This window comes from Macaca mulatta, chromosome 5, assembly GCF_049350105.2.
Source record: "Macaca mulatta isolate MMU2019108-1 chromosome 5, T2T-MMU8v2.0, whole genome shotgun sequence".
NCBI lineage: Eukaryota > Metazoa > Chordata > Mammalia > Primates > Cercopithecidae > Macaca > Macaca mulatta.
Genome location: NC_133410.1, coordinates 2,673,288 through 2,686,696, shown reverse-complemented (window position 1 = coordinate 2,686,696; position 13,409 = coordinate 2,673,288). Strand labels below are relative to the sequence as shown.

Below are 13,409 nucleotides of genomic sequence, written 5' to 3'. Positions count from 1 at the left end.
ACCAAAAATACAAACATTAGCCAGGCGTGGTGGCAGGCACCTGTAATCCCAGCTACTCAGGAGGCTGAGACAGGAGAATCACTTGAACCCAGGAGACGGAGGTAGCAGTGAGCTGAGATGGTGCCATTGCACTCCAGGCTGGGGGATAAGAGCAAGACTTCGTCTCCAAAAAAAAAAAAGTTAAAAAAAAAAAATAGGCAAAGTCTTGATAAAACACTTCTCCCAAGAGGATACAGGAATGGCATATAAACACAGGAAACATGTTCAATATTATTAGGCACTAGGGAAATGCAAATTAAAACTATGATACCACTACAGACCTATTTATTACAATATTAAGACGCCAGGCTCAGTGGCTCACGCCTGTAACCCCAGCATTTTGGGAGGCCAAGGTGGGTAGATCACTTAAGATCAAGAGTTCGAGACCAGCCTGGCCAACATGGTGAAACCCCATCTCTACTAAAAGTACAAAATTAGCCGGGTGTGGTGGCACACATCTGTAATCCTAGCTACTGGGGAGGCTGAGGCAGGAGAATCGCTTGAACCTGGGAGGCAAAGGTTGCAGTGAGCCAAGATAGCACCACTGCACTCCAGCCTGGGTGACAGGGTGAGACTCTACTTTCAAACAAAAAAAAAAAATACACACACACACACACACACATATATATATTAAGGTCAGGAATTATAAACTAATATATAGTTTAAGGCTGGGTGCGGTGGCTCACAACTGTAATCCCAACACTGGGAAACCAAGGTGGGAGGATCACTGGAGCCCAGAAGATAAGACACCAGCCTGGGCAACATAGTGAGACCCCATTTCCACAAAAAGAATTTTTTTTTTTTTTTTTTTTGAGACAGAGTCTCGATCTCGTTGCCCAGGCTGGAGTGCAGTGGGGCGATCTCGGCTCATAGCAACCTTCACCTCTCAGGTTCAAGTGAGTCTCTTGCCTCAACTCAACCTCCCGAGTAGCTGGAATTACAGGTGTGTGCCACCACAACTGGCTACTTTTTGTATTTTTAGTAGAGACGGGGTTTCACTACCTTGACTGGGCTGGACTCAAACTCCTGATCTCCGGTGATCCGCCTGCCTCGGCCTCCCAAAGTGCTGGGATTACAGGCATGAGCCACCACACCCGGCCCACAAAATGAGTTTTTAAAAAAATAGTTTAGGCCAGGGCTTACACCTGTAATCCTGGCACTTTGGGAGGCCAGACAAGCAGACTCCCTGAGCTCAGGAGTTTGAGACCAGCCTGGGCAACATGGCGAAACCCCACCTCTACTAAAAAATATTAATAATAATAGTGTAGGCAAAAACGACTGAAAATCTCAAGTACTAGCAGAGCAACTAGAACTCTCAGACATTGCTGTGAGTAGGCAAAATGGTATATCCACTCTGGATAACAGTTCGGCGGTTTCGCAAAATGTTCCCATATGGCCAGCTCCTACTCCTTGGTATTCACCTAGAAAACTGAAATTTACTTTCACACAAAAATCCTTTATAGACATGTTTACAGCAACTCTACTTATAATCACCAAACCTGAAAACAACCCCAATGTCCACCAATGGAAAAATGGACAAACTGTGGTACATTTACACAACAGAATACTACACAGCAGCAAAAAAGAACAAACTACTGATACATGCAACAACTTGGATGACTCTCAAAGTCATTACGCTGAGTGAAATAAACCTTCCTGAAAAGACTACACGCTGTATGAGTCCATTTATAGGACTCATCCAAAAGATAAAATCATACCAAGTAACAGAGTAATGGCTGCCAAGACTTTAGGAGTTAGGGAGAGTATAACTATAACATGAGGGAGTTTTTGTGAACAATTAAACTGTTCTGTATCCTGACTGCGGTAGTAGATATGTGAATCTACAGTTGTTAAAATTCAAACGCAAAATGCACATTTTAAACATTCAATTTTGGCTGGGACAGTGGCTTACACCTGTAATCCCAAAACTTTGGGAGGCCAAGGTGGGAGGATTGCTTGAGCCCAGGAGTTTGAGATCAGTTTGGGCAACACAGTGGGACTCCCATCTTTCCAAAAAAAAAAAAAAAATTTTTTTTGTTTTTGTTTTTTGAGATAGAGTCTATCTCTGTTACCCAGGCTGGAGTGCAGTGGCACAATCTCAGCTCACTGCAAGCTCCACCTTCCGGGTTCAAGCAATTCTCCTGCCTTAGCCTCCCGAGTAGCTATGATTACCGGCATATGCCACCGTGCCCGGCTAAGTTTTGTACTTTTAGTGGAGACACAGTTTCACCATGTTGGTCAGGCTAGGATTACAGGTGCCCGCCACCACACTCAGCTAATGTTTTTGTATTTTTAGTAGAGAATGGGGTTTCACCACGTTGGCCAGGCTGGGCTCGAACTCCTGACCTCATGATCCTTCCACCTCGGCTTCCCAAAGTGCTGGGATTACAGGCGTGAACCACGGCGCCTGGCCAGGCTAATTAGAATTAAGTTTTTTGTTAAGACAGAGTCTTACTACATAGCCCAAGCTGGTCTTGAACTCCTGGCCTCAAGTGATCCTCCCACCTGGGCCTTCCAGAGTGCTGGGATTATGGGTATGAGCCACTGTGCCGAACTATACTCTTTTTTTTTTTTTTTTTGAGACTGAGTCTCGCTCTGTCGCCCAGGCTGGAGTGCAGTGGCCGGATCTCAGCTCACTGCAAGCTCCGCCTCCCGGGTTTACGCCATTCTCCTGCCTCAGCCTCCCGAGTAGCTGGGACTACAGGCGCCCGCCACCTCGCCCGGCTATTTTTTGTATTTTTTTTTTTAGTAGAGACGAGGTTTCACCGTGTTAACCAGGATGGTCTTGATCTTCTGACCTCGTGATCCGCCCGTCTCGGCCTCCCAAAGTGCTGGGATTACAGGCTTGAGCCACCGCGCCCGGCCTATACTCTTTATCTTGATATATCCATTACACAGGTGTACACATACAAAAAACACTGAATCACAGACATGCTCTCTGCAGCTGTACCATTTCTAAAGCCTGTATGGTAATCATTTAAACTTTTTAAAGTTAGAATTGTTAATTTTAGTTAAGACAAAGGAAGTTCTACATTTTTCTTCAATCTATTCCCTCAGGTCACTAAGGCAAATGTGAACTAGAGTTAATGATAACCTAATTTCACCATGGTAGTAATTTATACAACACAGGGAAGGCTTCTAAGTGCACCCTCATGTACAATGATGTACCCCAAAGACCCATAATAATCACACCAGCATTGTTTACACAATGATCATACCAGCAAAGCAGAGGATACACTGTATGGTGGTTAACTTTTTTTTTTTTTGAGACAAAGATTTGTTCTTTTGTGCAGGCTGGAGTGCAATGGTGTAATCTCGGCTCACTGCAACCTCCGACCCCTGGGTTCAAGCGATTCTCATGTCTCAACCTCCCGAGTAGCTGAGATTACAGGTGCTCGTCACCACACCCGGCTAGTTTTTGCATTTTTTGACAGAGATGGCGTTTCTTCATCTTGGCCAGGCTGGTCTCAAACTCCTGACATCAAGTGATCTGCCCACCTCAGCCTCCCATAGTGCTGAGATTTCAGGCGTGAGCCACCGCACCCAGTCCCTATGGTGGCTAATTTTTATTTTAATATTCTGTAGAGCGGTGGCGGGGAGGGTCTCTCCATGTCACCCAGGCTGATCCTGAACTCCTGGACTCAAGGGATCCTCCCGCCCTGGCCTCCCTAAATGTTGGGATTATAGGTATGAGTCACCAAGCCTATGGTGCCCTATCATTTAGAAATCTGAGGTAGTGGCCGGGCGCGGTGGCTCAAGCCTGTAATCCCAGCACTTTGGGAGGCCGAGGCGGGCGGATCACAAGGTCAGGAGATCGAGACCACAGTGAAACCCCGTCTCTACTAAAAATACAAAAAAATTAGCCGGGCGCGGTGGCGGGCGCCTGTAGTCCTAGCTACTCAGGAGGCTGAGGCAGGAGAATGGCGTGAACCCAGGAGGCGGAGCTTGCAGTGAGCCGAGATCGCGCCACTGCACTCCAGCCTGGGCAACAGCGTGAGACTCCGTCTCAAAAAAAAAAAAAAAAAAAAAAAAGAAATCTGAGGTAGTGGTCAGGTGCAGTGGCTCACGCCCGTAATCCTAGCACTTTGGGAGGCCGAGGTAGGTGCATCACGAGGTCAGGAGATCGAGACCATCCTGGCTAACATGGTGAAACCCCATCTCTACTAAAAATACAAAAAATAAGCCGGGCGTGGTGGCGCACGCCAGTAGCCCCAGCTACCTGGGAGACTGAGGCAGGAGAATCACTTGAACCTAGGAGGCGGAGGCTGCAGTGAGCCGAGATCATATCACTGCACTCCAGCCCGGGCAACAGAGCGAGACTCCATCTCAAAAAAAAAAAAAAAGAAAACTGAGGTAGTGCAAGGTTGATACCTTGCCCATGGAACAGAGCCTATCGAATTTGTGGTTCCCCAAGTTTTGTGTGTAAGAGTTCTGATTTGGGTCAAAGACCTGATAAGCTAAGTTGTGTTGTCCTGCTCCTCCCACGTCCTCCTCCTTTGTTGAAGCTACCCACATGCAGAAACAACAGCCTCCTTGGCTCAGCAGCCACCTCGATGAGGGTGCTCCTGGGTATAACACATAGTGCTGTGTCCAGCACACAGGACAGTGGGACTGCGACCACTCCTGAAAATCAGGACACTCCTTCCACTCTGCCTTCTCTCTTATCCACCTTCTGGCTTGGTGACTACGGAGTGTAGAGGCTGCTTGCCGGGACTCAGAAAGCCTCCCTGGGAAGCATAGGACCAGAACCCACTCACTGTTTCTTGCTGACATTGTTTTGGGTGCCATTTTGCACCATACAAGGTATTCCAAAAAGCTCACTATCTGTGGGGAAACAATTCAGAAGCTTCAGAATTACATTAAGACTTTCTGTGATCTGTGTCAAGAATATTTTACCCCAATTACCACGAAGACTTTCTTTAATGAACAATTACTAAAATACTTACAAAGAAACTTAAAAACTAAAGACAGCTTTAAAAGTTTAAAATACCGGCCAGGTGCAGCGGCTCATGCCTGTAATTCTAGCACTTTGGGAGGCCGAGGCAGGTAGATAGATCACTTGAGGTCAGGAGTTCGAGACCAGCCTGACCAACATGGTGAAACCCCGTCTCTACTAAAAATATAAAAAATGGCCGGATGCGGTTGCTCACGCCTCTAATCCCAGCACTTTGGGAGGCCAAGGCATGCAGATCACGAGGTCAGGAGTTCTAGACCAACATGGTGAAACCCCGCCTCCATTAAAAATACAAAAATCAGCCATGCATGGTGACACGTGCCTGTAATCCCAGCTACTCAGGAGGCTGAGGCAGGAGAATCACTTGAACCCAGGAGGCAGAGGTTGCAGTGAGCTAAGATCACCCCACTGCACTTCAGCTGGGGCGACAGAGTGAGACTCCATCTCAAAAAAAAAAAAAAAAAATTAGCCAGGTGTGGTGGTGCACTCCTGTAGTCCCAGCTACTCGGGAGGCTGAAGCAGGAGAATCACTTGAACTCAGGAGGCAGAAGTTGGCAGTGAGCTAAGATGGCACCACTGTACTCCAGCCTGGGCAACAGAGCAAGACTCTGTCTCAAAAGTAAAAAAATAAAATAAAATACCATCCAAGATGGGGGCATATTTTAAAAGCTTAAAATACAGTAAAAGCAACTGTCAAGATGCAGCACACAACTCAACAGTACATAATAAAGAAGCTGCAATAGCTCACACCCGTAATATCAGCACTCTGGGAGGCCAAGGTGGGTGGATCACAAGGTCAAGAGATAGAGACCATCCTGGCCAACGTGGTGAAACCCTGTCTCTACTAAAAATACAAAAATTAGCTGGGTGTGGTGGCCGGCGCCTGAGTCCCAGCTACTCAGGAGGCTGAGGCAGGAGAATCGCTTGAACCCAGGAGGTGAAGATTGCAGTGCGTCAAGATCGAGCCACTGCACTCCAGGCTAGCGACAGAGTGAGACTCCGTCTCAGAAACAAAAAAATACACAATGAACTAATTCTGTGAACTATAACACAGATTTTATTAATGAGATTACATGGAATAGAAAAGATCAGAAAAGTATTAAAATATTTTGTTTTTTGTTTTGCTTTTTTGAGACAGAGTTTTGCCCTTGTTGCCCAGGCTGGAGTGCAATGGCACAATCTCGGCTCACAACAATCTCCACCTCCCAGGTTCAAGCGATTCTCCTGCCTCAGCCTCCAGAGTAGCTAGGATTATAGGCATGCGCCACCACGCCCAATTAATTTTGTATTTTTAGTAGAGACGGGGTTTCTCCATGATGGTTAGGCTGGTCTCAAACTCCCGACCTCAGCTGATCCTTCTGCTTCGTCTTCCCAAAGTGTTGGGATTACAGGTGTGAGCCACTGCGCCTGGCCTTTTTTCTTTTTTTTTCTTTTCTTCTTTTTTTTTTTTTTTTTGAGACGGAGTCTTGCACTGTCGCCTGGGCTAGAATGCAGTGGCGCAATCTGGACTCACTGCAACCTCTGCCTCCCAGGTTCAAGCAATTCTCCTGCCTCAGCATTCAGGGTAGCTGGGATGACAGGCATCCACCACTATTCCTGGCTAATCTTTGTATTTTTAGTAGAGATGGGGTTTCATCACATTGGCCAGGCTGGTCTGGAACTCCTGACCTCAGGTGATCCACCTGCCTCAGCCTCCCAAAGTGCTGGGATTACAGGCGTGAGCCATCCCACCCAGCCTGTTTTTTTTGTTTTTGTTCATTTGTTTGTTTTTTTGAGACGAGTCTCACTCTGTCACCGAGGCTGGAGTGCAGTGGCGCCATCTCGGCTCACTGCAAGCTCAGCCTCCAGGGTTCATGCCATTCTCCTGCCTCAGCCTCCGGAGTAGCTGGGACTACAGGCGCCCGCCACCACACCTGTCTAATTGTTTGTATTTTTAGTAGAGATGAGGTCTCATCGTGTTAGCCAGGATGGGATTTTTTTTTTTTTCTGAGACAGAGTTTCACTCTTACTGCCCAGGCAGGAGTGCAATGGCTAGACCTCAGCTCACTGCAACCTCCGTCTCCCAGATTCAAGCAATTCTCCTGCCTCAGTCTCCCGAGTAGCTGGGATTACAAGTGCACACCATCACGTCCGGCTAATTTTTGCATTTTTAGTAGAGACGGGGTTTCACCATCTCTGGGGTTTCATCATCTGTCAGCCAGGCTGAGGAACTCCTGACCTCAGGTGATCCACCCACCTCGGCCTCCCAAAGTGCTGGAATTACAGGCATGAGCCACCATGCCTGGTCCTAAAATATTTTGTGAAATTTTTGTTGTTTGTGTTTATGTGTATGCTTCCTAGATCTTAACGGATTTTATTTCTTAAGAGTGGGTTATGGTCAAAAGCCATAGGCCAGGTGCAGTGGCTCACGCCTGTAATCCCAGCACTTTGGGAGGCAGAGATGAGAGGATAGTTTGAGGTCAAGAGTTCAAGCCCAGCCTGGGTAACATAGTGAGACCCTGTCTCTATATTAAAAGAAAAAATTAGCCAGGCATGGTGGCACATACCTAGAGTCCTAGCTACTTGGAAGGATTACTTAGTTCAGAAATTTGAGGTTACAGTGAGCTATGACCACGCAACTGTACTCTAGCCTATGCAACAGACAGAGACCATGTCTCTTTTAAAACAACGACAAAACCCTAATGCATACCAGTTTAACAGAATATCACAGTCCTGTCAAAAATAATACTCAGGTGGGCACAGTGGCAAGGGTCTGTACCCTAATCCATTAGTAAAACTAAGATGAGAGGGATCACTTGACACCACAAGCTCAAGGCCAGCCTGGGCAACTTAGCAAGATACTATCTTGATAATAATAGTAATAATAATAATATGCATACAGTTATCTGATTTTGAATAATGTGACAAAAATAATAAAGGTAGGGCCGGGCATGGTGGCTCACACCTGTAATTCCAGCACTTTGAGAGGCCAAAGCAGGTGGATGGCGAGGTCAGGACTTCAAAGCCAGCCTGCCCAACATAGTGAATCCCTGTCTCTACTAAAAATACAAAAAAAATTAGCCAGGCATGGTGGCAGGCACCTGTAGACCCAGTTACTTGGAAGGCTTAGGCAGGGGAATCGCTTGAACCCAGGAAACGGAGGTTACAGTGTGCCAAGATTGCACCACTGCACTCCAGCCTGGGCAACAGACAGAGTGAGACTCTGTCTCAGAAAAAATAAATAAAAATAATAATAAAGTTATATTTTACCTAAGTACTGCAAAGCAAATGTGAATTATTAAAACTTGAAATGGTATGAAAGACTAAACCTAAGAATTTTATTGTGCCACCAACTGGTTTTTATTGAATCAACAGAAATGAATATATTTCACATCCAGCTACAGCAAAAATTATCAATATTTTTTGTAAGGATATGCACAGGCAAACCCCCCACCCTATCCTTCCCGACAGCAGCAAACACTGCCCTTAAAAACCCCAATGATCCAAACGCTCACGCCTCATCTTTGATCTCAAGAACTACAGCCTGTTTTGATCTCCAGCCTGTTTTGATCACAGGATACTGGATGAGGGCAATCTCGGGAGACTGAAGTCCAGGACTACGGCCCAAGACCCTAATACAACAATATAATAATAATAAAAACGGCCGGGCGCGGTGGCTCACACCTGTAATCCCAGCACTTTGGGAAGCCGAGGCGGGAGGATCACCTGAGGTCCGGAGTTCGAGACCAGCCTGGCCAACATGGTGAAACCCTGTCTCTACAAAAATTAGCCGGACATGGTGGCGCATGCCTGTAGTCCCGGCAACTTGAGAGGCTGAGGCAGGAGAATTGCTTGAACCCGGGAGGCGGAGGTTACAGTGAGCTGAGATAGTCCCATTACTGCACTCCAGCCTGGGCGACAGAGCGAGACTCTGTCTCAAAAAAAAAAAAAAAAAAGAACAATTTGTGTCATGATTTAGCACAAAAATACTCCCAAAGCTTATTTCGTTTTTAATTGCAATGCCTTTAAAACTACATAATTTAAGAGTTCAAATAACGTTATAAGAACGCAACTTTTCAAACAAAAATCTATTCTCTTTCAGGAAACAATGGGATAACTGGAAATGACTGCGCCAATTGCATACCCCCTTATAAATACTGTACCCTCTAAAATGTTGTGACCAACGGTTGAATAAAAGTGGCAGGAATCCATAGTTGGTAGGTGCAACGTGTGCTAGCTGTCTTCATAAACAAAACTGAAAAAAACACCTTTCAAATTCCTCAAGTTCGAACCCTAAATACATACCTGAGTAACCAGACCACTAAACACCCTTGAAAACTTAACAAAGCCGGGGAGGAGAGACCAGGGCTGCCAGCTCCAGGTGGCTGTCAGGTAGATTTCAAATAACCACACAGGAGAACCAAAGGAAAACTTCCGGGAGGCCTTTCTCAATCATCACGCGCAGGGCATTACGAAGGTGGACAGAGAGAAACATTTCAAAGCCCTGGGAGCGAAAGGGCAGCTTTGCTCACCCCTGGAATCGCAGTCGCTCAGGAGCTGCCGCAGCGGGCGAGGCTCCATGACAGAAGCCCGGGCCTCGCGGGCATCACCCGCTGGGTCCAGCGGAAGGCGAAGCGCCGTGCGCGGAGCTGCACCCGGGAGCCGTCCCCGCCCGTTCAGGGGCTGCTCCAGCCTGCGGACCAGCCCGTCGCCGTGAGCGGCGGCCCCGGTGTCGCCCTCCCGCCGCCTCTGCTCAGGTTCTCCTCTCAAGAGAGTGACAGAGACCGCGTCACGCCGAGCACGGCCCACCTGCCGCCGTGCCCCGGGACCCCGGCAAGCGCGGCGCCGCAGAACCCGTTATCCGCCCGCCCTCAGCATCCCGCTCCCAGGCCCGGGGCGCCCGGGCCAACAGCGGGAGGCCGAGCTCCGCCAAGGCGCGGGGGGACTGCGACCGCGTACCGCCATCGACCCCCGCCCGCTGCCGCCGCTTACCTCGAAGTAGCCTCCGGGGGCGGCGCCGCCCGCGCTCGCGCCCGCGCCGAGGGGCCCGTTGGCCGCCGCCGCGCCGCCCACCAGGCCTGCCGCGCTGCCCGGGGCCGCCAGGCCCGCGGCCTGGGAGCCGCGCAGCGCCGCCGCCGGGCCGGCCTTGCCGCTGCTCGCGCCACCGTTACCCCCGCCCGAGCCGCCGCCGCCGCCCCGCTTGTTCTTCCGGCGCTTGGCCCCGCGCTTGGCGTCGGCTGGGCTCATGGCGGGCGGGGAGAGGGGCGCAGAGCGGGCGCGGGGGCCGCGGGCGGCGGCGGAGGGCGGGGAAGGCGGGGAGGCTGAGGCGGCGGCGGCGGCGGGCGCTCCGGCCAGCCGGGGGGCGCTGCGCGGGGTCGCGTCCGGGGCGGGGAGGGCTGGGGCGGGCGGGAGCTGCGGGGCAGGCCGCTGGGCGGGAGGAACCGCGAGTCCACAGTCCCGGCGCCGCGGCTGACCAGAGTTAGAGTCCAATATGGCGGACACAAGGGGAAAGGGATCCCAGTTTACGTCGGGGGAGGGGGAAGGAGCAGCGGGGAGGGGGAGGGGTGTGGGCCCCCCCCCACCCCGCCTTACTCCGCCCCCCAGGCGTCGCTTTTCCCTTTGCTTGCCCTCCCCCTCCTGCCGTTAACGTGCCTCGGCGCGCAGGGCACGCCGGGAATTGAAGTCCGTGCTACCGGTGCCGCCGCTGGCGGCGCCCGGGGGCGGACCACGATTCCAGTCAGGCTGTGCGAGGCCGAGGGCCTGGACTCTGGGAGGAGCTGGGGCCAGGGAGCTGGATGCGGCGGTGATGTCACCGCCGCGCTAGTCGCTGCAGGTCCCGCCCGCGCCGCGCGGCTTTCTGGGCGTTGTGGTCGGACGTAGGGCTGGGCCGGCAGGAGGCCGCTCCGCCGCCCGCGAGGCGAACTACAGGGCTGGTGGCGAGGAGTTCCGCCTCTCTGACCGGCGCCCGCTGCCCGCCCCCCCCGCCCGCGCCCCTGTCCACCGCCCAGGTGCCGCAGACCGGCGCGGCTCCCGGGATGCACTAGGGGCGGCGCGGCGCGGCGCGGCCCTGGCCTCGCCAGGAACGCCCGGTGACCTTGGGCTAGTCTAGTTCGGGTCCAGATGACTCAGTGAGGACCACAGAATCCCTGCCTCGTGGGCTGGGCGGGGGTTCGGGCGGCGCTGGAAAGCCGGGCGGGGCGCGGCGCAACGGGGTCCGCCTGGGTGCGGAGGCAGCGGCGGAGCCGGCGGAGCTTGGACCGGGCCCGGGCCTGGGACACGCCGGTCGGTTCCCGAGAACCCCTCGCCTAAAGGCTGCTCTTCCCGAGCCCGCCCTCTCCCTGCTACCCCATTAAGCCCGCTCCAGAGGTCCCGGTGCCTTGCTACCCCGCGGAGCCCCAGGACGATCCGGCCGCCTCCCACACCCTCGCACTCACGCACCTCAGGGACGACTAGCCGGGTCAGACCCTCGCAGAAGTTCGGGTCAGAAATAAGGGCCTGTGTCTGGACCCTCCTCCCTCCGCGGCCTTGCAGACATCTGCGAGCCCCAGGCACAGCTCTGCCCTGAGACCCGGGCCACGGGGGACCCTGCCGGCGGCCCCGCCCCCTGGAGGGCCCCGCTTACCACAGACACAGAGGCACAAAGGACATGATTTCCCCTTTTCGGTTTCAGGGGTGGTGTCAGGCCGAGAGGCGGCGGACTTGGCATTGGGATGTGCGGCCTGCCAGGCTCCACTTGCAGCATTTACCGAGCCCTACTGTTCGTGCTGGGTCCCCGCAACCCGCCCCAGCTTCAGCCACAGCCTCCTGAATCTCTGACCCATTCTTCATGACACAAGCAGAAATCTCATGTGATCACAAGAAAGCTACCCTTAAAGCCACTCAGATACCATCTTAGCAGAAAAAAGGCCCCCCGCCCCATCCGAGGGTCTTGAATGATCCTGCCACTGAACATGGAGTTTGAGAGAGCGGGTAGGAATGTGATTCTGGCCGCCTTCAGTGTCATAGACTGTGCCTGCCTTCACACCTGCCCCTTGCCTCAACCCCTGTCCTTTCCTTTGTCATAGCACATTGCACAGCATTGGGATTCATAGTGTCACCAGTATACCCAAAGACAAAAGGTTTTGTTGGGCAGGAGAGAACCTGGGAATGCCTGCCTCACACACCTCTGACACCCAAGCTACTGCAAAGCAAGGGGCTGAGCACCCAGCACCCCACTATTTGCTGAATCAATGAATGACAATAATGACCATTAGGCCTGGGTGCCTTGGCTCATGCCTGTAATCCCAGCAGTTTGGGAGGCCAACGCGGGCGGATCACCTGAGGTCAGGAGTTCAAGACCAGCCTGGCCAGCAAATCGAAACCCCATCTCTACTACAAATACAAAAATTAGCTGGGCATGGTGGCACACACTTGTAATCCCAGCTACTCGGGAGGCTGAGGCAGGAGAATAGCTTGAACCCGGGAGGCGAGGGTTGCAGTAAGCCGAAATAGTGCCATTGCACTCCAGCTTGGGCAACAAGAGCAAAACTCCGTCTCAAAAAAAAAAGAGGCCGGGTGCGGTGGCTAACGACTGTAATCCCAACACTTTGGGAGGCAGAGGCAAGCAGATCACGAGGTCAGGAGACTGAGACCCTCCTGGCTAACACGGTGAAACCCCGTCTCTACTAAAAAGACAAAAAATGAGCTGGGCGTGGTGGCGGGCACCTGTAGTCCCAGCTACTGGGGAGGCTGAGACAGGAGAATGGCGTGAACCTGGGAGGCGGAACTTGCAGTGAGCCGAGATTGCACTGCAGCCTGGGCCACAGAGCGAGACTCCGTCTCAAAAACACAAAACAAAACGAAAGGAAGAAAAGAATAAAAATAATGATAGGTCGGGCATAGTGGCTCATGCCTGTAATCCCAACACTTTGGGAGGCCGAGGTAGGCGAATCACCAGGTCAGGAGTTCAAGACCATCCTGGCCAACATGGTGAAACCCTGTCTCTACTAAAAATACAAAAAATTAGCTGGGTGTGGTGGCGGGCGCCTGTAATCCCAGCTACTCAGGAGGCTGAGACAGGAGAATCGCTTGAGCTTGCAGTGAGCTGAGATTGTGCGCCACTGCACTCCAGCCCGGGCAACAGTGCAAGACTCCACCAAAAAAAAAAAAAAAAAATTAAAAACTAAATATGACCAGGGACAGTGGCTCACACCTGTAATCCTAGCACTTTGGGAGACCAAGGTGGGTGGATTGCCTGAGCTTAGGAGTTGGAGACCAGACTGGGTAATACAGTGAAACCCCGTCTCTACTAAAATACAAAAAAATTAGGCATGGCGGCGTGCGCGTGTAACCCCAGCTATTCAGGAGGCTCAGACAGGAGAATCACTTGAACTCAGGAGGCAGAGGTTGCAGTGAGTCGAGATGGCGCCACTGCACTCCAGCCTGGGCGACAGAGCAA

General features: G+C 51.8%; 1 protein-coding gene and 1 long non-coding RNA gene across 9 annotated transcripts in view; both read right to left on the bottom strand.

The window, feature by feature from the left end:
- The window catches only part of FAM193A (family with sequence similarity 193 member A), a 201,260-nt gene extending 189,437 nt beyond the window's left edge, over positions 1-11,823 (bottom strand). For 3 of the 8 annotated variants that reach the window (XM_028848241.2, XM_028848243.2, XM_078002877.1), the window contains exon 1: positions 9,965-10,465. In XM_028848241.2, coding sequence (XP_028704074.2) covers positions 9,965-10,219 — 255 coding nt within the window. In that variant the 5' untranslated portion in view covers positions 10,220-10,465. The other 5 variants (XM_078002878.1, XM_078002879.1, XM_028848244.2 and 2 more) reach the window with 5 other exon arrangements.
- LOC144341085 (uncharacterized) lies at positions 2,765-4,524 on the bottom strand. The gene is made up of 2 exons (XR_013417686.1): positions 4,330-4,524; positions 2,765-3,362 (listed from the first exon to the last, which is right to left on the bottom strand). It is a non-coding gene; the product is annotated as an uncharacterized LOC144341085 (long non-coding RNA).
- Positions 11,824-13,409: the final 1,586 nt, after the last annotated feature.